This window comes from Dryobates pubescens, chromosome 5, assembly GCF_014839835.1.
Source record: "Dryobates pubescens isolate bDryPub1 chromosome 5, bDryPub1.pri, whole genome shotgun sequence".
Taxonomy (NCBI): domain Eukaryota; kingdom Metazoa; phylum Chordata; class Aves; order Piciformes; family Picidae; genus Dryobates; species Dryobates pubescens.
The window spans coordinates 7,678,097-7,705,891 of NC_071616.1; the positions used below are offsets into that span (position 1 = coordinate 7,678,097).

At 41.1% G+C, this 27,795-nt stretch overlaps 1 protein-coding gene across 1 annotated transcript; it reads right to left on the reverse strand.

Annotated features, from left to right (window-relative positions):
* Nucleotides 1-4,140: 4,140 nt before the first annotated feature.
* Nucleotides 4,141-27,755, reverse strand: TMEM87A (transmembrane protein 87A). Its single transcript, XM_054161518.1, has 20 exons — nt 27,503-27,755; nt 26,512-26,569; nt 22,704-22,801; nt 21,754-21,870; nt 20,102-20,155; nt 19,958-20,014; nt 18,201-18,342; nt 17,316-17,377; nt 14,940-15,123; nt 14,003-14,102; nt 13,189-13,282; nt 12,606-12,681; nt 10,864-10,968; nt 9,725-9,783; nt 9,361-9,464; nt 8,932-9,005; nt 7,621-7,682; nt 6,372-6,427; nt 4,788-4,818; nt 4,141-4,477 (listed from the first exon to the last, which is right to left on the reverse strand). Exons 1-20 carry the CDS (start codon nt 27,632-27,634, stop codon nt 4,436-4,438), a joined length of 1,707 nt encoding a protein of 568 aa, XP_054017493.1. The 5' UTR covers nt 27,635-27,755; the 3' UTR covers nt 4,141-4,435.
* Between the last annotated feature and the right edge of the window lie 40 nt (nt 27,756-27,795).

The following is a 27,795-nucleotide window of genomic DNA, read 5'->3' on the forward strand; positions in this document are numbered from 1 at the left end:
GCGTCCGCCCCGCTGCCGCTTCCGCGACAAGGCTCCGCCTCCCGCGCTGCTCCCGCCCCCACCTGAGCCCCTCCGCGCACGGGCTGCGGGGGCGGGCGCGGTGAGGCCGGCTCCGCCGCGGGCAGGGCACCCGCGGGTCGGCACGGTCAGCAGCAAGAGTCGCAGGGGACACACTTCGCCGTGACGTAACCCTTGTGTCTCGCCGTACAGCCCGAAAAGACGAGGGAGTGTAGGACTTCCCACGGTGTTAAACTGCCCGTTGCCGACAAGAAAGTCGGGTTGTGTGCAAAGAGGAAAATTGACCTGGGTAACCCAAATACACCAAAGTCAGGGAAACAGCTCTTGCAGGCACATGGCGACTTCTGGCGCTCCTAAATTTTAAGGTAATGAACTTAACCCACACACTTGGAAAGTGAAGCTCCATCTCTGGAAGAAAATCTGTACTTGCTACCTTGTCCCTTCCAGAACATTTGCTTTGGCCACGGGGAGGTGCAACATTCATTGCCAGTGACCTAGAAACGAAACTAATTAAACCATACTAAAACAGCACGTGGTGATGCTAAAATCTCTATAGACATCTTTGCCAACACACACTACTGGTTTAGTAAACAGGAACTGAAGACACTGCTAGGACACCAAAGCACAGGAATGGCAGAACAAGTGTCTTTCCTGATAAAGAGTGAAACCTTGCTAATGCACTAAAACATGCCAAGTCCCTTCCCCTTTGCAGATACCAAGTCTGCCAACTGCTGAAGGAGTTATGGCTCAGGCAGCCCTCCGGTCTCCTTCACCTAGGGGTCCTATAAAAGAAAGAGGGAGACAGCCCCAGTTTAGTTGAAAGACATGAAAGATTTAGTAACACTTGGGAAGTAATGACTTCACATGCACATGGCTGTAATCCCTTTTTACCAGAGTGTAAGTTATGTGAGAGACATCGGCCCATTCAGGTGTGAAGAAGTAGCATACTTCTTCAGCATACAATATGAAACACTACATAAAATGAACAGATTTTTAAAACCCCATAAACTCCTACATATGTGGAATAAGACAAACATACCCATCCCTGCCCAAGGTCTCGTGATCCTGACTCACTCTGTGCCTATCAAGCCTGTTGTGTTTCTTTACCGAGCCATGTGATCCCTTACTACTCATTCCTTCCTTCAAGCTCCTGGCTGGAACATCTTGTCACCCTAGTGAAAAGCTGGTCAACATCATCATCTTCACTATGACTTTGTTTCCAGTTTGCTGCATGGCATGTACACACTATGACTGCATCAGCAATATCACAGCTAATTCTCATAAACCCACCCACAGAGAACTAATCAGCACAGGAGTTCGAAACCACCCCCCCCCTTATATCTGAATTTCTGGCAGATGTTTGGGTTTCTTTCTGCAAGCACAGCATTATCTCAGGTAGGTACAGTTTATTGAAGATCTCTGAAGGCAGTAGCCATATTTCCTAAAGAAAATTCAGCTTCTCCACACCCCTCACTGAAAACTTCTGCAGGTCTCACAGCTAGGAGCAGACGTGCTTTCTCCCTCCTGCTCGTCAAATCTTCAGACTAGCCTGTACAGTTTGTTTTAAAATTACTTGTTTTGACAAGTCTTTCCTGGTTACATAATTAAAGGTAACAATGCTGCAAGGATTTATGGTTGCATGCATTCTAGCAAGCCAGTATGCTGACAAAGCTTTTCCGACAAGTCATGGAGCCTGCACGTCTTTAGGAGCAAAACCAGGAATCGGGAGAGGCAAAGATCTCCTTAGTGGAGCCAAAACATGCTGCCAGAGGACAGGCCATGTGGCTACAGCTCCCTTGCATGCATACACCTCACTTTTCACCCATAGCTCACTACCTCTTCTTCCACAATCATACTTACGGCAGTAGTTGCGTGTGTGCCAGAGCTGACGTGATACTGTGAGAACTGGGCTCTGATACAAGTTCTCGCTACAACTGCAAACAAGGGGAAGTCACAGCATGTGCCTGCTGCACGCTGGGGAGCAGCTGCTACCTCCCAAGGATACAGAAAACTCTGCCAAGTTAGCAAAGAAACAAGAACAGCTAACTATGGGAGCAACAAGCCCACAGCAGAATTCAGGATAATTTCACACACTGATGGAAGTTACTACAGAGGTAGAAGGCTAGAAGGCCAAGGCCGCCCAAGACCACTATCATTATGGCCTGAAAGCACCACACCACTGTTTCACTTGTTTTAGTCTTTGAATTATTCAACTATAAATGCAATTAGGGAAACTTTAGATTTTTCACTTCTGCTCACAAATTCCATTTGCTCTATCTAGATCACCTTTTCAAATGACAGACTTCACTCTGTTGTCAAGCTTACTAAGAAAAAAAAAAAGCTTTTGGGAACAACTACATTGTAAATATCATGCAACAAAGAGTTAAAGAGAAGTGAGGGAGCTTTCTGAAGACATTTAAAGCTTCCTCAAGCGACAGAATAGGCAGTAAAACAAGTGGAAGGACACAATGTAAGCCTTTCTACTCTTTGCCTAGCTTTTATTAAATAGTACATACAAACTTCTTTTGTGCTTCCAGTAAAGAACATGTTCCCCTATTTGTTTCAAAAAAACCCCAAACAGCTCTAAACAGTAAGTCTTAAAAAAAAAAAAAAAATTAAATAGTGAATTTAGTGTAGCCTTATTTCACAGAATTTCCTCCCCTCAAAAGGACACAGAGGTAATGTTTTTGGTTTTCTTCATTTATCTCAATTAAGCATAGGAAATTAAAAGTGTTTTCCAGTAAGAGAGTCTACCTGTAGCCTAAAGGGATTGACAGAAGAGCTCCAGCAACTCTTTCAGAGGCAGACTGAGGTGTCATAGCCACAGCTTTTTTTCCTCTGCCTGTCTGCTGAGACTTTGCTGCCCCCATGGCATGGCTAACAGAAGATACTATGCACTTGTGCCTCAGCTACTCTACTGTAAAGTGACACATTTTAGCATAAGTCACTGATAAAGATGAAGTCGAGCTAAGCTACAAGACTTTACAGTGGAACGAATGAAGTACAGGCACACGTTCGCTTCTGCTGACACAGCTGTGAGTGAAGAACCCGAAATGCTGATTGACTCCCTATGCCATTCCAGCAGCAGCCACAGCAGTTCCCTAGCAGTCCAGCTGTGCTGCTACTTGCCTGGTAAAATGATCAGTTGTGATGGTTACGAGCCTGAATCAGAGCTTTTGTCATACAGTTCACAGTGGGTTTCCAGGTGTAAGTTATTGCAAGTGAAGCCTCTACAGCCACGCACAGAATAAAGACAACTGTCCAAAAGCTCTTTTTCATTTGAAAAGGAGAAACCAAAAGCAATTATATAGAATAGAAATCTGCAACTTTGACTAAACACAGTGATCTCAGAGTAGCTCTTGGCCACTGGGACCAATAGGGACAGGAAAGCCCATAATCCAATTACTTATATAGGAGGCGATTCTAAACAGATGCTGGGAACAGAACTATCCCAGCACTGTGGTCTCCCATTAAACCCACTTGTAAGTAAGGTAAGCAGCACCTGCATAATCTGGAAAGCAATGTGATCTTCTCCTAGAAGTGTGGGAGACGTTACATATGCAGGGAGAAGAGTTCTGCTGAAACCTCTAGTTAACATCTACTTAACATGAGTAGTCAAGCACTTGTGAAACACTGCAGGAGTGGGGCTGGTGATATTTGGGTCTTTTTTCATTGTTTTCTTTCTAAATCCATCATGCAACACATGGAAGGTAGGGGCAAATCCTTTTTCCAGGCATCCACCACATTGCCGGCAATGAGATGTGCCACAACAGCAAGCGTTAGCTCTATGCAACTGTTACCTATAGGTCAATGGCATTTAAAATAGGAAAAAAAAAATCTCTTACACAGTGTTATGAATAAAATTGCACTTGATTTTTGTTAAAAACTCCCATCACTGTAACTTTTCCAAATATTTCCTTTCTGGCATGTTCGTTTTCTTCATTAACACCCTCACCGATGTCGGACACGCAACACAGAACAGCAATAAGCCATTCATCTAGCAGGAAACGGGTCTGTGGTTTCTTCAGTGCTTATTTTGCTGTCCCCACCCTCCTCCCAAAAAAAAAGGTGCAGGCAGTTCACCTCTAGGTGTCAATTGCAACATGGAAATATAAACTCCTCAAGCAGACATTAGGAATTTTAGTTTCACAGATTAAATATTTGAAAAGTTACAGAAGGTGCTGGAATAGTACACATTTAAATTGCTTAAAAATCCAAACTTGCAGCAACTTCATATATTCAAATTTCCAAAAGGTTTATAATGTCCTTGTGAACTTCTTCCACAGCAAGACGCCCTCATGACAATAAAGCATCAAACTTCCAAGGCTGAGATCAAGAAACAAATCAGCAGGATGCACTTGCTCCACCAAGCAACTTTGAGAGGCATCTCCACTTCCAATAGCAAAAAGCTACTCCTTCACTCCATTTTGGACCTTTCAAAGTGTGTAATCATTCTTTCCTGGAACAGAAATGTTAGTCAGAAACAAAGGGATATGTTTTGAACATTCACAACAAAAATGCCTGAGTGTGCTTTAAGTCAGCAGTCCAACTTACAAAGCAGACAGATCACTTCTTTTAGAATACGGGCCTGTATTCCGAGAAGTTGTACCATGATAGTCCCCACTATCAATTCCCTCCCTTGTAATACTCTACTGCTGCGCTGGCAAGATCAGAGATTCCAGATATAATGAACTGAGTCCTGAACAGCTGACTCATGACTCCTTTGGCATGTCAGAAGCCTAATTCGAACTGATGATTTGTTTACTGACCTCATCTGAATCCAGAAGAGCTGGAAGAGCACTGCAGAAGGAAAGAAAAAAAAGAGAGAGAATTAGAATACCCCCTAGAGATCATATTATTGACAACCATATTCAGCCTTAGACTGCACCCTAAGCTGTTTAGAACACAGGAGAACAGGAACGAAGGTAAGACTTCAATTAACAGAATTTGCAGAAAGACACACAGAAGAGGAAGAGCCCAAGCAGGATCCTCAATGACCTTCACAGTTTTAAAATTCATTATTTCTAAGCTTACTACCAATTGAACAATTTCCAGGTTGTGATGAAATAAGCCACATCTCTCATGTGTGAGCACTGCTGAACTACACCAAAGACATTACAATATGGGACTACATTATAAAAACACATCCCAGAAACCAAACAAGTTAGACTGGCACAGTAGCCTTTCACCTACAACCGATTTCCCATCTATTGAGATAACATCTCTTCACAACCCTGATCATACTTTCAAGAACACAAAACCCTGCAGACTACATCAAAGCACCCTTTCCTAACTTATACGAGCCTAGTCCATGTTTTCTGAAGGTTTCTTACCATGCTGGTGAGAGGTCTTGAGCACAAGCCCTATGAGGAAAGGCTAAGGGAGCTGGGGTTGCTTAGCCTGGAGAAGAGGAGGCTCAGGGGAGACCACCTTGCTCTCTACAACTACCTGGAAGGAGGTTGTAGACAGGTGGGGGTTGGTCTCTTCTCCCAGGCAACCAGAACAAGAAGATGCAGTCTCAAGCTGCACCAGGGGAGGTTTAGGCTTGAGGTGAGGAGAAAGTTCTTTACAGGAAGAGCTGTTGGCCATTGGAATGTGCTGCCCAGGGAGGTGGTGGAGTCACCATCCCTAGAGGTGTGCAAGAGGGGACTGGACGTGGCACTTGAAGCCATGGTTTAGTTAGTCATGAGGTATTGGGTGACAGGTTGGACTGATGATCTCTGAGGTCTTTTCCAAACTTACTGATTCTACGATTGTTCAAAAAATAAGTACTGGAACTGAGGGAGAAAAGTCAACTGAGAAAATGGAATTTTTCATCTTCTTGAAGCTTCAATTCATTTTGTTTTTAATCTTCAACTAACTTGAAGTAGAGTTTTATATTTAAATCCAGAGCCTCTGCCAAAATTACCAGATCAGATTTGTAAACATAATAAATCTGGGAGCCTTTGTTTTACTACAAAACATTTAGACACAGATACTGACATTTTCAGCATGTAGAAGTTACTAAAAGGAGAACAGATACAAACTGCATACGTGGCTCACTATATTGCCAGAACAAAAATGACTCCAACAGACATTCCAAATAAAGCTGAGAACTAAATGACATTATTCAGTGGCTTACAAATGAGTCTGTGGTTTCACAGTCTGAGACAGTGTTCTGTAATCAGCTTGCGCTCAAGTGGCACAAACTGAGAGTCTGACAGACTGCGTAAAACCAAGTGGAAGCACGCTAAGGAGTCAGAGGCTAATTCCAGGCTGAACTCAGCTTCTGCTTACATAAGCACAGCATTCTAATGTATTTGTGCCCCTGTGTCCCAGGAACCTGCATTTTCTGTGACTACAGAAATACTTACACATCTGTCACTGATGAAGGGACATTTTCCTCTACCCACTTCAGGTCATCCTCCTGCTACAAGTGAAGGAATTAAATGGAAAACAGAAGTCAGTTTTTCCCAAAATGCTGTCTCACGCAAGTCTTTTTCTTCTCAGGCCACTTGACAAAATGCAGTGCATTTATAATGCCAGTTAAAAACCTAACAAACAAAAAATCCCCCTCACTTTCACCTTAATTTCTGGATTAGAGAAAACATTCCAAGTAAAAAAAAAAAAAAAAACAAAACCCCAAACCCTACCTACAACTTACTGTCAACTCTGTAACAGTCTAACAGTGACTAGGAAAAGCAGGTGCTCAGGACACTGATTATTTATGCCAAGTCTCCCACAAAAGAACACCATCTTTATATGATGTTATAGATGAAGAATTATTATAAAAAGCACACACTGGATCTTGCAAAGATTAGTTAAACTGTGTTGTCATGTTTTCTCATTTCTCCCTGATGAGCACTCCCTGATTCACACCACAGACACATCTCCAGTTGGAGAACTAGCCCTTACTCCTCCCTCATCACCAACATAGGAAAGTTTGATTTTCATGCTATCATCCTCAGATAAGCAGTCTACACTTGCAATCAACCTTTGAGGAAAAACAATGTTAACAACAAAAATATTCCTGTTATCATTAATTCCCACAGGTTCTTTTCACCTTTAAATTTATGCATAAATTCCATGAAAAGACTGAGACACAATTTCCTACCTCCTAGCTGAATGTAAAACCACCTCTGCTTTAAATACACATTTTTTAAAAGGTAGAATGAGCAGATATATTAAAAGTGTTCCACCCAAACTATTGAGGTGGCTGCATAAAAATATACACATTACCTCATTTGAGTCATGAATCACAAATGTCCAAATTAGAAGACAATTTATTTAATACATGGCTCAGCCTCCTCTCAGCCTGACAAGCCTGTGAAAATACTGTATTATTCCCGATCATAACATAGTACTATGCACTTCTATCTGTACTGGATTGTGCAACTTTCCTAAAGGATAGCCTAAATTCTGAAGATTCCATTGCACTTAAGGGAAACTAATTAAAAACCCTGCATTTAACTTCTTTCAGAAGCACTGTAAATATGACTCTGACTCACTGTCACTCAGAAGCAAACCAAGAAACCCCCACAGTTTGTATATTTGTGAGCTACCACTGGGGGAACCAAATGAGGGATGGATCTATATCTTTCCAAGCAGGGAGGGCATACTCACAACTTTGTTTGCTTTTACATTCCCATTTGGTTCTTGCTTTGTACTCCTCATTTTCATTCCCTCTGAAGACAAAAGAACAAAAAAAAAATAGAGATAACTATAATTGTTTATCATCTATCAGTGAAAGTGTTTAGTGTTTGCTCAGAATACTCCATCAAATCCAAAGAGAAGTTAATCTTTCCATTTGAAAAGCTCATAGTATTTTTCCTGCCAGGTGGAATACCTATTTTTACCACATTGTGCAATTTTATCTGGAAAACATCAATTCCTAGTTCTTTTAGTTAAGGCAGACACCAGCAGCATAGAACTTAAAGACACAGCTGCTTAGTGAGGCTGTGGAATCTTCATCCTTGGAGATACTCCAAAGTCATCCAAACACAGTTCTGGACAACCTGTTTTAGGTGACCCTACTTGAGCAGGGAGTTTGGACATGATGACCTCCAGAGGTCCCTTCTAAACTCAACCAATTTGAGACATACACAGTTCCCAAAATCTTGGTTTGGTTTACCTCCTGGCTGCTGACCAGGCACTTAATTGACTTAAAAGGTGACAGGCAATATACATCTCCCAGTCTGTCAGACAGCCAAATACAGCTGATTTGACAAATGCACCTAACAGATTACACACTCTTCTTCAGGTCCCAAACTATTGCCCAGCAGCATTGGTTTGCAAACAAACAGCAGCAGTAAGTATGTCACCCTATCTTTCACACACCTCAAACAGCAGCTTTATACTAGACACAAAAGGGAGATGGGAGGCAGGGAAGAGTGTTTTATAGTGTAGGAGGGGTTTACACTGGACATTCCTCTAGTAGGGCCTTATACTAAAAATTAAGGAGGCTGCAGAGCTCAGAAAACAGATAATAAATTAAAATCCTTAAACAGGACTTGAAAGAACTGCAGAAAAAACCTCTGCCTAGAAACAATATCCAAGAGATCCTTGTCATCATGACCAAATCCAAACCTGACTTAACATATTTAATAAAACCAAGTCCAGTGGGCACAGTAAAGCAATCACAACGGTAACAGTGTGTTGTCATCTGATAAGCCCAGAATTCAACAGGCAATATAAACACTAAACATAAATCCAGTGTTTCCTCTACAACAGTATAAATCAACAGCAACAAGAAGGCACTGACTCCACATTTATAGCATTAATCACAGAATGTCAGGGGTTGGAAAGGACCTTGAAAGATCATCTAGTCCAATGAACTTTGTGTTAGAGAACAAGAGACTCCATCACCACCAGGGAAGTGTGTGTTCTAACACCAAAATTGGGGGTGGGGGGAAAGGAATAAAACGTTGCTTTTACCAAAGCTTTCCTTTAACATTGGCTCTTTCTGCTCATCATCATCATCCTCTTCAGAGAGTGGAGAGAAAGCAAACCTTTAGGAGGGGAAGAATGAAAGCGATCTTAGAATAATATCCCTTGCCACTCAAGAGATTCATTACCCCAACACTCACAACCTGATTATTCTGTGTAGTTCATTGTTTTTCAGACCTATACTTAACTACATAATCAAAAGTTTAAGTAATTTCTTTCTAAGTTTACCACCATGTACAGATTGAATTTTAACTATGTGACTTCAATACACTTACTTTTTCATAAGCCCCTACACACACTACTTCGTATCCTTACGGATCAGGGCACAGGAACTAAAAGTCACCACCAGAACTTCTTTGGATAAACAACCATTCCCCAAACCCCAGAGTTTTTAGAAAGAGGTAAGAAAAGCTGTACCTTTGGTTGTTAGCAGATGGTCTCCACAGAATCATGATGACAAAAAGAATCATGGAGAACAATAAACGCCAGATGGCATCATCCACCCATAGCTCCTGCCAGTCCTGTCAAGGAAAAGAGCACCACAAAGAAAAGAAGTTGTGAAGAGTGAGACTCCATGTCCTCAGCTCTTTGCAAGGGGGAACTATAGGCATCTGACAAAGTGGCTTGTTACCCACAACAGTGAGAATTGTAGCATATGGTGTATTACTCTAGACATAATCCACAGAAAAAGCTGTTCCAGAATGCCCAATCTCACCTCTTACATTGCCAACTGTAAATTTAAGAAGAGGCAGTAACTGCAGAAAGCATTCAACAAACTCACCGACTGACAGTCCACCAGCCTGAACTTCATGGTGGTCCAGATGATAAATACAATGGAGGCTGCAACATTAAAACAAATTAGATGCTTATTACAACAAAATATGCTAATCTAGATGTACTACTGACAGGACTGTGCTTCCCAAGCAAAGGGCAATGACCTAAAGAGTGAATTTTTTGGAACCCAATTAATTAGTTTTAGAAAACAAGGACATTGATTTATTGCATTGACCCTATACAGTAATTTAGGCACAGACCAGTATATTTTGCTCTTGGAGCTTCAGTTAGACAAAGCATAAATCAAGAATTTAGCCAACTCCTCACTCCTATTCACTGCTCTCATATTACACTCATCTAGCCTTCAAAAATGGTTTCACTGTGAGCTGACAAATAAAGCCTGCCTTGAACTAACTGAACCATCCAATCTGTCTGGATGCCTAAACATTACATCTTGACCCTCAAGAGCTCAAAAGCTCCCATCATTGTTTTAGAAGATGTGAACTCCCTCCACTAAGGTACTCTATAACAACTGAGAACCAGATGCTGAAAGGAGTTTAGTAAGAGCTATAGATCAAAAAGAATGTGCTTTTTTATTTAGGCAAAAAAACCCAGAGTCCTTAGCAGTTTTCTGGTCACTACATGGATAGCATTTCTAAATACATGACGAGCTCTCTGCTCACTACATGGATAGCACTTCCAGATTTAGTGGAAGTTCAACTGTCACTACTACAAATGGAATAGAATCTGAACCTGTACCATTCCAGAACACAAAGGGCATTATGTTACAATACTAAGAATACTGTTTACCAGGAATCACATCCCAAAAATCCCACAGTGCACACTGACACTGAGATTTTGGCAAAAAACCACCTCTGGGAAAGTTAACAGCTGCTGTTCCTGGCAGCTTTCAGAGGGATCATTTGTTAGATGAGGTGCACAGAAGTAATGATCTTATTAACATCAAGACTAATAATCCACTGCCTCTGAAATATCAACACTTGCCACAGACCCAGTTCAATGTTAGAACTACTAAGTATTTACATTGCATTTAGGGTCCAACTCAAACACCTGCTCAGAGATCAAACCAAAACAGATATGGGAATGGCAAGCAGTGTTGTTTGATTGTTGTCATTTTCTGCTTACCTGCTACCGCCAAGATGAGTGTGTTGGTGAAGTGTCGATACAATGAGAGCTTCACAACATTCCTTCGAAGTTTCAGCAGTTTCATTGTTTGAGTTAAGCTGATGAATATGTATGGAAAGTCAAGGAAAGCCTCTGATGGGGCAAGCTGGTCACAGACTTAGAAAGACATTGATCTTGAGATCAACAGCTCTCCCACCCACACACTTAGCCCTCCAAAAAGGTAGACCAGACTCAGAAGAAGAAAAGTTCATTCTATGGTAAAGGTACCAAAGAGCAGGATCTATCCCTTTTGTGTTATTTAGTCATCTATACCTATAAGTTGTCACACAAAGATAGTATTGAAGCCTCTGTTTTGGACTATGGCCCACTCCTCCAGAATAGCACCTGACAAACAGAACAATCAAGCCCGAACTAGAAGTGTGTTAAAATCCAATTAGAGCCTACAAATGCCTTCAGCCTTTTGCCTACAACTTTATTTCCATAGCAACAACACAAGTGCTTAGGAGAGACATCATGCTAGGAGAGAACTGGGGTTGTCATGGCTGGACAGCAAGCTGTTTACATTTTAAGAAGTTTTGTGATTGATCTTCACTAAAAACACTTTATAGGGATTTTTCTATACATGGCTTGGAGTTCAGCATTTGATACCAGATACACAAGAAGATTATGGTGGTTTGGATATTATATGTCAAGACATCAAGAAGTGAGCAGAGCCTCATTTTTTTACCTTCAAGGTGAGTCAAGTTTTACAGGAAGTTCTCCCCCAAAAATAAACTTGAGTCTGTTCTCCAAAGGCTACCACTATGGTACCATGATAGTGCTACACTGGAACAGATTAATTTCATACTTCAGCAAACAGAGACTGGTTAACAGACTTCACTGTCTATGTTCAAGAGCTGCTCTAACACAGCTGTTTACTGGTTACCTAGTTTTCCTTGCACTGGCTGTTACAGAAGCTTACCTGAACACTCAGTCTCAGAGCTTCTGTTACCTTTACCATAAGTAAAAAGCTGTTTTTAGAAAACAAAACAAACAGGTTCAGCCAAAAAGACTCCCCCCAAAAAACAAATTTGAAAGAAAATACACCCCACCAAGGTAAATACTGAAGGATATCCACCAGCACAGGGCAGTATCTAGGAAAGCCAGGGGAATAAAAGCCAAGGAGGCAAGATCATTCTGCGCCTGGAGACAAAGAGAGAGCCAGTAAGAACAAACCGAAAAGGAAACAAGGTACAGAGGAAGCGAGGGGAGGGTCAGACTATTTTATGAGAAACAACAAACACTACACCACAATGCTTCTGAGTTTTACTACAGAAGCAGAGAGCTTGAAACAAGACTTTAGCCCAAGGCACAGAGAGGAACTGACAATAAATACCACATTGTCAGTTCTCCACCAGCAAGATGAGAAGTAGCTTATCAGACCGTAGTCAATCTAGCACCCTTAAAAGGAATCTCTGCTGAGGTAATTGCTGTGATGAAGGGGCTCTGGCCACTTCCTTTACAGAAAGCCACAAATCAGCACATTAGAAATGTAGTACATAAATCTTTTACACTACTCATGGACAAAACCAATGTTCCACTGACAACCATGAGTTTGACTCAAAGCGGCAAAAAAAATGCCTTTATGTGTAGATTGAAGTCCCATCGAAACAAGCAAATCACCTTTTATTCCTTTTAAGTGTAGGAGAGAGATAATAAGCTAATAAGCTCTAGGTTTGCAACATTCTGCAGTTTATGAAAGGATATCCACAAAATAATACAGGCGTCAATCATGGACAGGGCCAAGTTTGCTATCAGAGCCACAGTGTCATAGAAAAACTGAAAAAGCACCAAATATATGATATGTTAAAGGCTTGACACCAAAACAACACAATGGAACAACAGAAAACTATATCCCAAGATGCACCACTTAATGAAGCAAGAAACAATACCACTCACATGCTCTTCCACCAGGTAGAGCCTCCAGAATTTGATTGCTCAGATTTTTAGTGTTTGATTGGGGTTTTTTTAAGACTTGTGGCCAGGTAACCCAAGTTGTACCTTTGTGACTGCAACCAGCCCTAACTAATCCAAACTATTGGAATATAGTGCCTGAAACCTGACTAATTAGGAAACTATTAGAATTACTTCAAAATACACTTAATTACATCCTGATAAAGAAGACATCAAACAATTGTCAATAATCTATATCCAGTCTCAGAATTTAATCACTTCATTAGCTCTGTTCCCTTGTTTCAGCACAGCCTTGGGATTCTCCCTTAGCGTAAGAGTGAATCAAGCCAGTAGCATTTGTGGCATATGACAAAAAACAAAGCAATCACTGACCCCTGTGACTCTAAGAACACCTTCCATGCCAGAAAATAATAGGTAAAGGGCTCCAGCCATAACTACTTTGTGAAGAGTAACTCCAAGGCGAGGCCTGTAGGAAAGAAAAGTGAAATTTATATTGAGGAAAACAAAGTGAAGTCATGTCAGTTTGAGTCTAACGTAAGGCAGGAAGCATGCAAATAAAAATTTGTTGTGAGCAGTCACTTCTAAATCCAGAAATTATTTCATTATAATGCTTGAAGCTTACTACTAGTTTTGTCTTATGGTATAATGTGACTAAGGAAGAGATTGATATCAGTCTTGTTTCCCAGTTAACCTGATTAGTGTTTTACAACCAGTTCAAGAAGTCTCAGCCCACCTCCTCTTGAGTAGTTGCCCCAGCACATCCACACTTGCTAGAAGCTTACAGGCAGCATGTTGTTTTTAATATTGAACACAGCCAGGGATAGACACAGATGAGCAGCCAGCCTGGCAGCAGAAGCCTTCTAAAGCAGATCCCCTCCACTATCAGTCTTGACCACACCCATTCTTAGAAGCTCCTTGCCTGGAAGGCAGGCATATAAAGCTCCCATTCCAGTCAGTGATTATATCAACAGTGACTCAGAAACCTACCCAACACAGAAAGGGATGGAAAGAGCAATCACCATACGGAATTGTGTGTCTCCGTTGACTAGGGAAGACGTCTAGACCTTTACAGCATTTAACTAAAGCACCTACCTTTGAAGCAGCAAAGAACAGAGTTGAATACTCCTCTAAGTTATTAAAAACCAAGTGAAATGGAGCACCACAAACCTGTAATGGAATTACTCACTTGACTATCCCATATCCCAGACTGACTATGATGACCAGAGTTCGAGCCAGCGATCGCTTCACAGCAGAAAGCAGTTCTGCCAGTATTACTGCTCCTTGAACTACCAAGAGCAAGGAAGAGGAAGTAAGTTTTTAGAATACCCTTTCTGTGTTATTAACTACTGCATGCAAGCGTAGTAAAAGAACAGACATCATTATTTTCAGAAAGTAGGCTCTTAAAGTGTGTAGCTTTTTTGTTAGCTACTTCTGAAGTAGGCTCTTGGAAGACAATAGCTCACTTAGCAAAAAGCAAAGACACTGAACAATTCTATGTCCACAGCAAGTGAAGAGTAAATGATCCATAAAACATTTATCCAGAAGATCAGCCTGGATGATCTTACAAACAAGTCAACTACCAAAACCTTCTGTATCACGGGTGTGCCAAATTAAAGCCATAATGAAGTTTTATTTGCAGAGCTTCATTTGTATGCATCCATCCTAAAAACTCAAACCCAGAGTATTAGGTGGAGAGAATTGCCTGAAATGGATTATCCAGCTAGGGGCTGAATACCAGAAGTCATCTGCAATGCAGTCATGTTGAACAAAGAGTTCCAAAGTCTCTTTCTAAGGCCAATATCAATTGTCAGAAATCAATTAGAATCATAGAATCAAACCTAGAAATTGTAGAATTAAACCTAGGAACCCCTATTTCCAACTCCAAGCCAGGACTACAATAAATAGTCTCCAGAATCTAGCAATTCTACATCTTTAAGATACTGAACTCAGTAGTCAGAGTAAGCAACAGCTTTAGAAGAGCCAAAACCACAGACACTCTGTTTGCCTGTTCTTTGTTTTGAAACAATACTGAAAGGAATCATATGCCTCTGTCACCCCAATTTAGCACAAGCCATTAGCGCTCTGCCCCGCCAATTAAACAGTGACTTGTAATTGCTACCCACCGGATTCCCCCGTGTAGCGGATGTTCTGGAACTCTGCATAGAAAACGGCTTTCTCGAGCATTCCCAGGAAGATAACAGCACCAATCCAGAACTGGATCCTCAGGAGATCTCGCCAGTAACACGCTGACCACGCAAGCCACAGAACTCCAAAGAATACGTACACAATACACATCACCATGAAAAACTAGTACACAAAAAGAAGCAAGGAATAGAAACATTAGACCCAGAAAATCACCTCCTTGTTTCTGTTCCACAGCTGTAAGACAGACCTATTTTCTCCCCAATGACAGCAACTTTTGAAGCTTTTCTATAAACTAGAGTGGAACAAACATTGCTTCATTTGTCTTCTCTGAACTCTTTCATAGTGACAGTCTGATTTCTCACTGCCAATAAAGGGAACCAGTAATTGAATTTCTGAGCAATTTCTCTCTTGAAGAGCAGTCTGCCAATTTATTCACAGGCAATTTTCCTAAACAATAGCAACAAGCTTTCAAAAACTCAGATAGGAGCCCAGGAAAACCACCAAGTACTAGAAACCTTGCCCCTTCTCACACATCTTTCTATTAGTAACTTCATTGTACATTTACAGTACTCTGCAAATACACTTTGAAGTCACCTTTACACATCATTCAAGTAGCAGCCTTCCAGTACCTGAAGGAGGCCTACAAAAAGGCTGTAAAGAAACTGTTTACAAAGGCCTGTAGTGATAGGACAAGGGGCAATGGTTTTGAATGAGAGAAGAGGAAATTTAAGCTGGACTTCAGGATGAAGTTCTTTACCATGAGGGTAGTGGAACATTGCAACAGATTGCCCAGGGACACAGTTGAGGCCCCACCCTTGGAGATGTTCAAGGTCAGGCTATCTGGAGCTCTGGGCAACCTGATCTTAATGGACATCCCTGCTCACTGCAGGGAGGTTGGACTAGATGACCATTGGAGATCCCTTCCAACCCAAACCATTTTATGATCATTCCACAGAAGAGAGATACAACTGGTGGTTGTAATCAAATAATTTGACAACTTCTCTCAGAACTTAAATTTTCACCAAACTCAATTTTTGACCAAGCTTTAGGTCAGCCAAAAATCTGGAACTGAAAAAGTAACCCACATTTTTATTTAAATGTTATCATTTTATGGTGGTTTTTTTCAGTCACTTGCTTCAGAAGAACTTTCACTGTCTCCTAAGGAAATGACAAACTTAAGAATGCTACTCAGTGCTGAATTTTCTAAATGACAGCACCATACCAGAGCAAGTTAAGTCTTTAAAAAAGGACACAGATTAAGAAGAGGGTTAAGAAGAAAATGAGACATTAAATGAATAGCACAAAGTACTCAGCCAAAGCATAGGGCAGAAATAATCAAGCAGTCTCCTCTTGCAGAAAGCAGATTTTTTTTAAAACAAAGCAAATACTGAAGTTAACTGCACGATCCACTAACACTTTCCAACTGAAAACACTTTTCGTAGGAGAACAGCTTACTGATCCTTATGGATTTTCATGTCTAACTCACTCATGCAGTTCAAATGGCTAGGACCTAGGCATGCTAGTTCTCATCCAGAAGCATTTAGACAGGCTGTTTGCTGGACCTGCCACATAGGGGTATTCACACTACCCAATTACATGTCAATAGAGCTGCTGGAGGCTTTTTACTTCTGTAGGAAGTAAAAGGTGTTTCTGAAATGCCATCTGGCTCTCCTATTTGCAAGCCACCAATGAAGTCAGGCTATAAACCTTGATATTGATCTCCAGCTAAAGTCTATCTACACTACATAAATATTTAAATTCCTTTATTTTCCTAGCCTCCTCAACAGAGCTAACTAGCAACCAAGTCAACAACTCCTCTGAAAAAGAAGGGGATTAGCCCTTTGTAGTTAAGTTATGCTTTCACTGTATTAAGGACCTCCTTGTGGGGTATAAGACAGCTGGTGGAAGAAAGAAGATTAAGCTGTAAAAGAACAAAGAAAGCAGTGACAAATGAAAGGGTAGCTGTGAACAAAAGTATGGAATAGCAAATTTTCTAAGATAAGAGCTGAGGAGAAAAACAGCCTCTGTAAATGGGTCCATTTAGAGCTAATGATACTACTAACTTCTGGAACTGCAAATTGACAGGAATCGAGTCAAACAATCTGGAGAAAGACAAGAGTGGCAAATGCAAAAAATGAAATCTATGTCTGTTTGCCTGACACTGTGTTCAGTACAATGCACACACACACAAACCAACGTTAAAAAAATGGCAAACCCTACACCCATTCTCTCTATACTAAATGATTTTTTTTCTGAGGCACTGACTTTTTGTTTCCTGAAATATGACAGGAGAGTATTTAACCGAAATTCAAACCAACTGACTATAGAGGTCAAAGAAAAGCTGTTTTACTTACTATCATCAGAGGATAGTCTGCAAGTGAGAGATACTCATAGGGCCCCTTCAGTTCAACTGTCACTGTAAAAAAAAAAATAAATACATACAGTAACCAAAAGGAACAAGAACAAACAGGAGGAAAACAGGATAAAGTACTTAACTGACTTTTACTGGGGAGGGATGAAATTCCCAATCTTCACAGAGCTTTTAAGTCCAATTTGCACTTCAATCAAAGAAAGTTAGGACTCATAACACACTCAGCTAAAAGCATGCAATTAAAATTACATGCTCCATTGCCAAGTAACTCATGGCAGCATTCAAAGTCATTTGTGCTGGAGATTCAAGTGTAACAGGGAAGTTCAGAAACACATAAAAGTTACCTTTAAGGGGGTTTCCAAACTTTTTTAATGTTTGGATAGGTTATCATTATAGTATAGTGTATCTAATACTGTAAAGGTGACAGTTATGCTAATAGAATCATGAAATGGTACAGGTTGGAATAGACCCCTCGAGACCATCTAGTCCAGCCCCCTGCTAATGCAGGTATGCTGAGGTCTTTGTATTATTCTACATGACTGAAGCCTAGTAATACAAATCCCTGTGTTGGTCTGGAAACAACATCAAGCCTCAAAACTGAACTGCTAGGAATTCTTCTTTACTTTCACTATTAAACTGACATATTAACAGCCTTAAATTCTTCCAGACACTAACAATTACATACTCCCTTATGATAATAAAGAGTAGTAAAAGGCAATGCTTGTATCTATGTGAAGTAGAAGATAGTGTCTCATGAAATTGAACCATAAAACATTTAAATTATTTAAAGTACATAGAATTTGCTCAGTCTGGTAGACATAGAAAATGGCATTGTAATTGCAGCTTACTGCACAAACAGTCATCTTACTTGTGAAGGGTTTATTTTGATAGGAGGAAGGTGGCGTTCTCTCCGTTCTTTTAACTCTGGTAGTAGAATCCTTCACAGTTGAAATTTGCACAATAAATATATATGGCCCATCTCGCCAAGTTTTCATGACAGCATTCATTGCCTGAAAATAAAATGGCTACATATACACAGTGCATAGCCAAGAAGCAGCTAAAAAGGCAACAGCAGATTTGCCGCACATGGCTGATATATTCCAAGTTAAAAAAGTTCTCTTCCTAGATCTAAAACATTTTATTAAATATTTGATATGCACATTTCCAATCTATTTATTAGACATAATACTTGAAATTTGGTTGTTTGATTCCAGAAGAATCCTCAAAGAGCTGGGAGGTGACCAGGGATTATTGGCAAATTTAATACTGGATTACTGAAAAAAAAACCATCTCAAAGGTATTGCAAAGCTACAAAGAGTTCAGCAAAGCATCCTGTTCCTTGTTTTCAGTCTAGAAACATTAGGACCATCACAGAGATACTTCTTTCCACCTGAAATCAATTGTTTGGCAACAGCATATCTGCATCTAACTGAGCTCCCCAGTGAAGGCTAAATTTTACAGCCTGAGATAGAAGAGGTAGCTAAAAAGCAGTCATCATCTCCTGTGGAAATTACTATTGCCCCTGCAACAGCTCACACACAGAAGACTCAAGCCCTGCCAATGAGCTAACAGAGGAAGCTTGTCCAGAAAATATTTGCATGATTGAAAAAAACAACCAAACACACACAAACATCTCCCAGTTCAAAACTGTTAACTCCCCAGCTGAAGAAGTTCTGGCCATCTCAGAAACCGCAACTTTTACCAGGAGCTTTAAGGATAAAAACTAAGACTATCTGTGTGTAACCATTGCAGAATTACCCCAAAGACCATCTTTGTAATGGCAGCTACATATTAAGAGCAGGCGTTTCTTTTAAGAAACCTTCTGACTATAAGACCTAAACCAAACAGAATTTGATGTATGAAAAACAGGAAAGATTTTATGCTGACATTGAAATTAAAAGACTTAGTTAGAAACATAGTAAACGTCAAAGAAAAGGTACACCAGTTTTCCTTTTAAGTCTCTCCATCGCTTGCTGCACTGATTCCTTATTTCACTGTTGCACACAAAGCTATTTATGGTTTAGTTTTAAGGTAAGTGGCCCTTGAAATAGACAAGAAGTTAAACACATTTTCTTTGTTGGCATTCAGGATATTCAATTGAAGTTAACTTGACAATTGTTCCTGGTTAAGACTTGACCATAATGCAACAAAAATACTAACATATTTGAAAATCATAAGTAATCACTCAGCTGGTTAAGTATAATGTTTTAAAAGACTGCCAAGTTAAAGATGAAACCAAACATAATCTAAGTATTAGTGATCACTTAAAACAGACCACATCAATGATTACTTCAATTACTATGAAAAGAAGAATTCTCTTTCCATTTATACCATACATTTGAGAGGTGGGAGTTCTGTATTTGACATATAGCAGCAGCTACTCTGTTTTTCCACACCATGCTACCTAGTTTCAAGCTAAAAACCATAAATCACTAGGCGTCAAAACTGCACCATCCCTGTAAATGCTACAGTAAAGAAATTTTAATTAAGAAAGCCAAGCAAAAAAGCAAAAAGAACAAAAAACAAACTGAAACACACATACACAAACGCAAACTATCATGACAAATAAACCCCATGAATTAGAACTGCTGGATTCCAAGCCATGTTTAAATTTAATATACATACAGTTTTATCTGCCACCGTTGTGTGATTGCCTCCGTTCTCCTTCTTATCTTTTAAGCCCTTAAAGAAAACCAGAAAAAAATAATAATTCAATATGCCAAAACTAGCTCTGCTATTAGAAGAAAGGAAAAAAAAAAATATATTCACCTCTTGCTTCTCAGGCGAGAGAGGCTCTGGATGCACAAATTCTTTATAGAATGTCTGCAAGATGTAAGGAAGGTACAGATTTTATAGGCAGTTTATACTACCATGATACTACCAGAACAGTTTTCAGTAAACTCAATTAAAAGCAAGGATTCTCTGAACAGTTGTATTAGAGAGCTGTTACTTTCTAAACCAAGCAACTGTCCATTTGTTGATGGAGTTTGAATACTTAGACTAGTACTTTGTCATTTGAATGTTGCTTTTCCTCCCGTCAGAGAACAGGTCTCTATTTTTAGAACTGGACCCACACACATGATAGAAACAAAGCCACTTCAATTTTCAAAGTACTAATCTGTTGGCTATCTCCCTTACTAGATGAACTCTACACAGACTGAAACATGATCTAGAGATTTCTTCCTTAGTCTATGCAAAGAAAAGTCCCTAGATGAGTGGGTGTCTACTAGTGATACAGATTTTTGCCAACCCTCCTAAACTACAGTGACTTGACACCTAGTGAAACTGCTATACCACAAGAGGTGAACAATGAAGAGGAGAAATTTCTGTGAAACTTCAGAAGTTAACAGCTGAGAGGACCTATATTTGTAAACTTTTCAAAGAAATTGGAGGAAAAGCCACTTAAAGTCTTGTAAAAACCCAGTCTCACTAACAGAACATTCGGTTAAAATACCCAAGTTCACATTACACAGCTAAATCTCTTCTATAAACCAAGCAAAAGCAGAACTGGCACTTCTCATATTATTAAACATAAAATATAGGCAGCATACAAATTACTTTTTTTTTTAAAATTTTCAAGCCATTGTCACATATCAAAGGAGTCAGAGGCATGCATTAAAAACCCTTTTCAGGTTGTCTTCAGGCATGCCTTGTTTCTTTAAAAAACAAACAATCAAACAAACAAAACCCACAACAGAAACAAAACCTCACAACAGTAGGTTCAATAGTTATGAGACACTTCCCAGTATTCTCTATCCAGAGCCTGGCTGAATGCAGATGCAACACTACACCATTTGCCTTGAATTCTGAAGTAAGCACACCACTATATGGATACTGTCACTGGTATGACCACACAGCTTCACGTGGTGATAGACAGCTGGCATAGAGCCCATTTTGTATTGTCTCCTTTCTTCCATTTGATTTGTGTCAAACATGTTTTAGCACTACTTATTTTCATTTTTTTAACCTGCTATCAGTGGTTAAGTAACACATTTCTCAACATTCTTTCCATCATTATAAATGAATGTGATCTGACCAAAACCACCAATCCTTTATCCACCCAAGTTAGGGGGAACTTCACTCTGCTGCCAGGGATTCAAAGCTCTAGTCAGCTAGCAGTAGCCTTGTTTAAGTGAAACAAATTCAGAATACAGAATCAAAAACAAAGAAACACGGAACTTTACAGTGGTTTATTGGGTTGGTACCACCCTGCTCCTCCAAAGTGGGTCATATATTGAACAGCAAGCCAAATGTAAAGCAGAACTAAGAAATAATCATTGCAGGTTGGTTGCCATAAACAGATAAAAACAGGGACCTCCCAACCTAGATACTTACACAGGATGTCAACACATCTAACAGGAACTACAATATTTCTGTCTATTTTATGAGAGATCAGAACAAACTGAAATTTCAGCCCATACCTGAGGCCTGAAGAGCTCAGAGCAATTTGGAAAAGGAAGAAAACCCGTGGCGTAATATCCTGACCAACCCGGATGCTCTTCAGAAGTAGCCCCAAAATAGTACTCTGCCTGTTCATCCTGCCAAGCATAAAACAGAACTTAGATTAGCATCTTATATACCAAATACATCTTAGCAGGCAGCTGCAAGACCTAGAAAGCTCCCCAACTTCCCCCTGCACACACTCTTGAATAGAATTTAATAGGATAAATGCCACAAAGACCACAGAAGACTGTAAAAATGAAGACCAGAAAAAAACAAACGCCTATACAAGCTTTGCATAAGAATGAATGCCTAATCAAAAAGAAAGAAAGGCACTATTCCTGCTCTAGAGGTGCAGCAGCCAGCATAAACTTCCATCTACAGAAGCTCTACATAATTAAAGATTAATGACCCCAGTACTGTGTTGGGTTAGTAGGTACAACTGTCATCATTAATATTAAGTAAGCATAGCAATGGTGTTACAGGGTTTAAGCTACATTTATGTTCTACCACACTTCACAGCAACACTATACATTGTATAAGTTGCTAATACTTGCAATGTGCATCCACAAAGAACAACATTTAGACTAAATGTAAAAACAGTCAATTTCTTCTGTCATTAAGCACTGTTGTAAATGTTATTTTCATCTACTATAAACTCCCACTCTTCAGTTTTCCGAGTTGATGCATTTATTTAAGCTCCTGGGTTTAGAAGGATCCTGACAAACACTTCCACCTTACCCAAAACCCAGAAAAGTCAGCAATTCCAGCAAGCTGTGATGAATTAATTTCCATCCCATTCAACAATCAAAATCTTCTAATGGAGGAGAGTGCCTCTTAAGCCCAAAGATCAATGAGGATACAAGTGAAATGTCTCCACACCTGCTTACCCCTAAAAATCATAACCCGTGTTTTCCCACATAATTCTTACCCCAAAGTTGAAGACTTCATTGTAGCAGTCTGAGTATCTTAAGTACCAAGTAACATTGAAACTCTGGGAGGGATCACAAGCTTTCTCATCTCCTTCAACTGGAAAAGAAAAAAAAAAAAAAACAACACAAAACCCCAAAACAGATAAGAACATGCAAGGCAACCCCTACCTGCCAAGCTTTTCCTCCCATTCTGTGCCAAACTGCCATCATTAATTTTCTTTCAAACACAGAATGGAAAGCAAAACAATAGAAAAATATTTGCTCAAGCAATCCATTGCTGTTCAGTGAAAGAAAGCAGCACAGGGAAAACAGTCTTCCACGACAGCACTACAAAATTCTACTGAAGAGCAGAAGGTCATTTGGAAACTTTTTGTTCTCAAGACAATCAGGGATGTTTCAGCAAGCAAGAGAACAGCGATCGCTCACAGTGATGACAATACACCAAAGGATTTCCCTTTCCAAATATGTGGGCAACTTGCACAGGTAATTTAAGTATACCAACACCACCAGCAAGAAAATAAATAAGTATTTCTGCAAGTCAACATCTACCTTCCCACACTCCCAAAAGACAAACAAGCCATCTACACATTAGCTGTTAAAGCTGCAATGCTACCTAAAAAGAGCAATAAGGAAACTTTCTACTTTGATTTATTGGAGAATATGCACAGAAAGTAAAACACAAGACTTTCCCCTCCCCCCTAACTCAGAAAAGACAGGGGTTTGTGTTTCAAACTTCATTCTGAAACTAAAGCCTAATAAAGAGAATATGACATCAAGAGGGTAGGCTTCACTCAATAAAAAAACACCTCCAAATGAGCGGTTACTATTCAGCCTTGGAAGAGACATGGCTCAGGTTCTGCCAGTCAACAGGCAAAACTCATTCCAAGTTGACAGCATGTTTCTAGTGGCTTAGGAGTCCCCACACCTTTAAAGGCATTTATCTCAGATTAGATACCCACACACATTTGTTACATGTTGTCCTGGTTTGAGCTAGAACTACTTCTGTTCAGCGATTTTACTTTTCAGCTCAGTCTCTTCTAGGTGACAGCACTTTGAGTTACCAGTGCATCATACATGTGTACAGAGCTTTTAATGAATGTTTCCATATTGACCACTGCAAGCAAAAAATGCAACTGAAAAAAAGACCCTGCCATGGAGCCTTGACTGACTAATCCCACTGCAAAACACATGACCACTAAAGTAAGTTCATGCAGAGCTAAAACATCAACTGGGTCTCTAACCCAAATAATAACCAAAAAAGGCTGGAATGCAATCACTGAAAAGTAAGAGTTCCCTTATGATGCCTTGTAGTAAGCATGAAAACAATGCATACATTCTCCAAATAGCCCTGGATGTTGCAGAGGGCACAATAAAGAAACCAAGAAGCAACACAAGCACCACAGTGACACAGGTAGATGGCAAATTCTTAGGAGAAAAAGACTCTTCTCATTTGATTAATTTTATCAGAACATCTCAAAAGAGTCTCCAAAAAAATAAGAGGGATTCAAAAATACCTTTTCACCTATTAAAGGCAAGTAAGATGACTGAAAATCTACCTTCACCAGTAACACCAACTAAAGTTAAACAGGCTGTATCTGCAAACATAAAAATTACAGAAACATTGAAAATTAAGTACTCCAAAAGACAGAAAAGGCATTTATTGAATTCAACAACCTGGAAGTCTAAATTCCTTAGCTTTCCACCAAACCCAGCAACACTCAACACAAATGCAGCCTTTATACCCATTTACAGAGAGCAGAATTTCTACCACGGGCCTAGATAGGAAACCAGATGCCTTCTAGAATAGCACTTAGGAAAAGTAGCAGATAAAAATAAATTCATTATTGAATACTAAACACCAGTGGCAGTCCTCACAGTCAGAAGCAAAAGCATCAGACACAACACAGAACACGCAAAAAAAGATAAACCAAGAAGGGCAATGAAAAAAGAGGAAGAGGTGGCAGATGAGATGCAGGTGCTCACCAAAAACATGATCAACCCATGAGCAATCATGCTTGGCAAGAATGGCCACATCATCCAGACAAATATCACAGAGCAGATGGAAGTGGCAACAGACAGCAAACAAAACAGACAAGTTTCCACACAGACACAATATGTAAAGCTGGAGCTTCCTAATCTCAGATGCAGTTTAAGTATCATCTAGACTAAGAAATTGCAATTAAGTTCCTAGCCTTTGTTCCTTCTGCTTTTAGGGATTCATTATCTAAATTCATGTAAATCTTTTAATCACACTGGTATGTAAAACAGGTGTTTTCACTAAAGAATTTTAAGGCTTAATGCCTGTTTAAAGCCTGACAGCATAGTGCAGCTGAAGTTCACCTCAGGAGCCAGGGGATCACATTCTTACTGACAGATCCACCGCAAACTTGTCTTGTAACAAGCATTCTTTCCTCTGTGCTTTACTTCCTTCCTTCTCTTGGTCATTTCAGCAGTAGTCCTCATGATTATAGACTTACCACACACATCACTGCAGTAACCCACATCTTAGTGTACTTGTACAAATGTGACACATATTTCTTTTTTATTTTACATAAGAAAGCCTAATACCTACCAAACCTCCAAATGCCTCCTCCTTTCCCCCAAGCATCAAATGTCTACATTTTGACCCTGCAGGGGCACACTTGCAAACGTCCTGCTGCCAAACACAGAACTCAGTATTTGAGCTACACTTGACAAGTGGAAAATCCTTAATCCTGACACAATAGACTTTCACTAATAATTACTGTACTAGAAGCCTCATTAACTGTATCTAAAGTGACTTTTATTTCCTCATTGGACCCAAGGGCAGAAGGGCATTCACAGGCACCACACCTGTATAACCATCCAATTAGCAGCTGGAGATCAAACAGCTTCCCCCTCCCCTTGCCAAGAACTGGTGCTCACAACCCCTTAAAATGCTGAATGCATACGGAAGATTTCAAGCCTTTCTAAATCAACCAGTCACTTCCAGAAGTCACCTATATCATCTCCTTGCCATCTAAATGCTGTCACACAGTATCACCAAGGTTGGAAGAGACCTCAAAGATCATCAAGTCCAACACGTCACCACAGACCTCATGACTAGACCATGGCACCGAGTGCCACATCCAATCCCCTCTTGAACACCCTTCAGGGATGGAGCATCACCCTCAAAAGGAACAGACAAGCATTCAGTGCTAAGAAAGCACTTTACAGAAACTCTACTTTGATCAGTAACCTCCATAACCCAAACCCCTGGAAAGATCAGCAAGGAGCAATAAACAGAAAAAACGAATGAGAAGGCTACAAACATGTTTGCTCTGGAGCACACACAGCTGATCAGGAGGAAAGAACAGCTCTCAGAAGAGTTCTGCCATAGAGTGCAACAATACTGCCTTAAGGCTCCCAGAAGCACCCAGATGAAGACCAACAGGGCCTCAAAAAGTACTGCCTCCTGGACACTGGCATCAGTCTCTCTACAACACAAACAGCCCCATACCAGTAGGCACCAGATCTCTCAGCTGGAGGAATTCAGTGTACCTTAAACAGGGAAGGCACACCTCTCAGTACAGCTCAGCACAACCCACACCTGATTACCTACTATTTGAAATAAAGTGGTGCTCCCATTGCCCATCTTGCCCTCTTCACAGAGGACCTGCATAGAACGATTAAATTCTGCTACAGCCTAAACAGATAACAATTAGGAAGCTTCAAGGCTATTAACACACCCAACCATATCAAACGCTTTTCATCCAGTGCTACAGTTAAACACTTCAGTGTCTTGTGTCCCAAATTTTAAAGCAGACCGAGGTGTCAAAGACCACTTACATCTCAGGAAAATTGTTGTGTTGCTGAAGAGAATCTTCCCAAAATTAAACTTCTTCCCCTGTAAAGGTAAAAAAAAAATAAAATAAAAAGAAGAGATGTTAGTGGGCTTACTGTCACTGAGCCTAAGTAAATAACTTCCATTCTGAGTTTTAAGTCAATACAGCAATGCAAGGCCATGCCAAACGAGAAGCCAGCCTTACTGGCTTTTCCAGTCATGCTTCACCACCCCTTCAACCTGCTCTTAAAGCTGATTTGTAAGACTTGGGGCTTTTTGTTCTGCAAAACTGAATCAACTTCACGTTTACTGAAAGGCTTCGCACGTTGCTAGTGATCAGAAGGTCTGGACTATTCAACACACACACAGAAAAAATAATTCCAAGAATCAACACCACTATTCACCGTGATCCTTTACTTTCGGTCGTGAAGCTCAAGGGCCCCACAGAAAGTGTACACTATTCCATTCCATAGCCTGCTAAAGGCAGGTTTAACGTGAGGCAAAACAGGTTTCCTTGACACAACTTCAAACACAGACGGTGTAACAGACGTGCTGGAAATTCCTTCCCCTCCCCGGAGGCCCACATCTCTCTCGCTTCACGGTTTCGGGGGCCCGATGCCAGGCCACAGGGTGCACCGGTCCGGCCGCACGGCGCCCCCTCCTCGCACAGGCCCCAGCGAGGCCGGGCCCCAGCCACGAAGACCACCTCTCTACCTACAGACCTCCAAAGGGCCACGTTCCCTCCGCCGACCACCGAACTAATTCCAGCAGAAGCCTTCCCTCCCCTGTCGCCAACACGGACCCGCCAAATGGGGCTTAAGCCTGGCAGAGGGCCCCGGCAGCGGGGCAGTACACGCGTCGCGACCCGGCGCTCTCGCACCGGCCCGGGTGCGCTCAGCTCCGCACAGGCGCGGCCCGGACCGCAGAACAGCGGCGGAGAGGCCGCAGCCCTCCCGCGCACCCAGTCGGCAGCCCGGGCGCACTCCCCGTACTCACCGTAAGCACTGGGAGCCGCCATTTGGAACGCTGCCCGGCACCCGCTGCGCCCACCAGCAGCAGCACTCCCAGCAGCCGCAGCAGGACGGCCCCGGGCCGCCGACACCCCACGGAACGCGGCACCGCCGCCATCCCGCCGCACGGAGGCCGCCGCCGCGCTAGCCGCGCCTCTTCCGCTCCCCGCGGGGGAACACGGCCGCCGTGGGCCGGCGAGAGCCACACGAAGGGCGGAGCCGCTCCCCAGCTGGGCCCGGGCTGTCACCGCCCCTGGCTTTACCAGTGACAGAACGCCG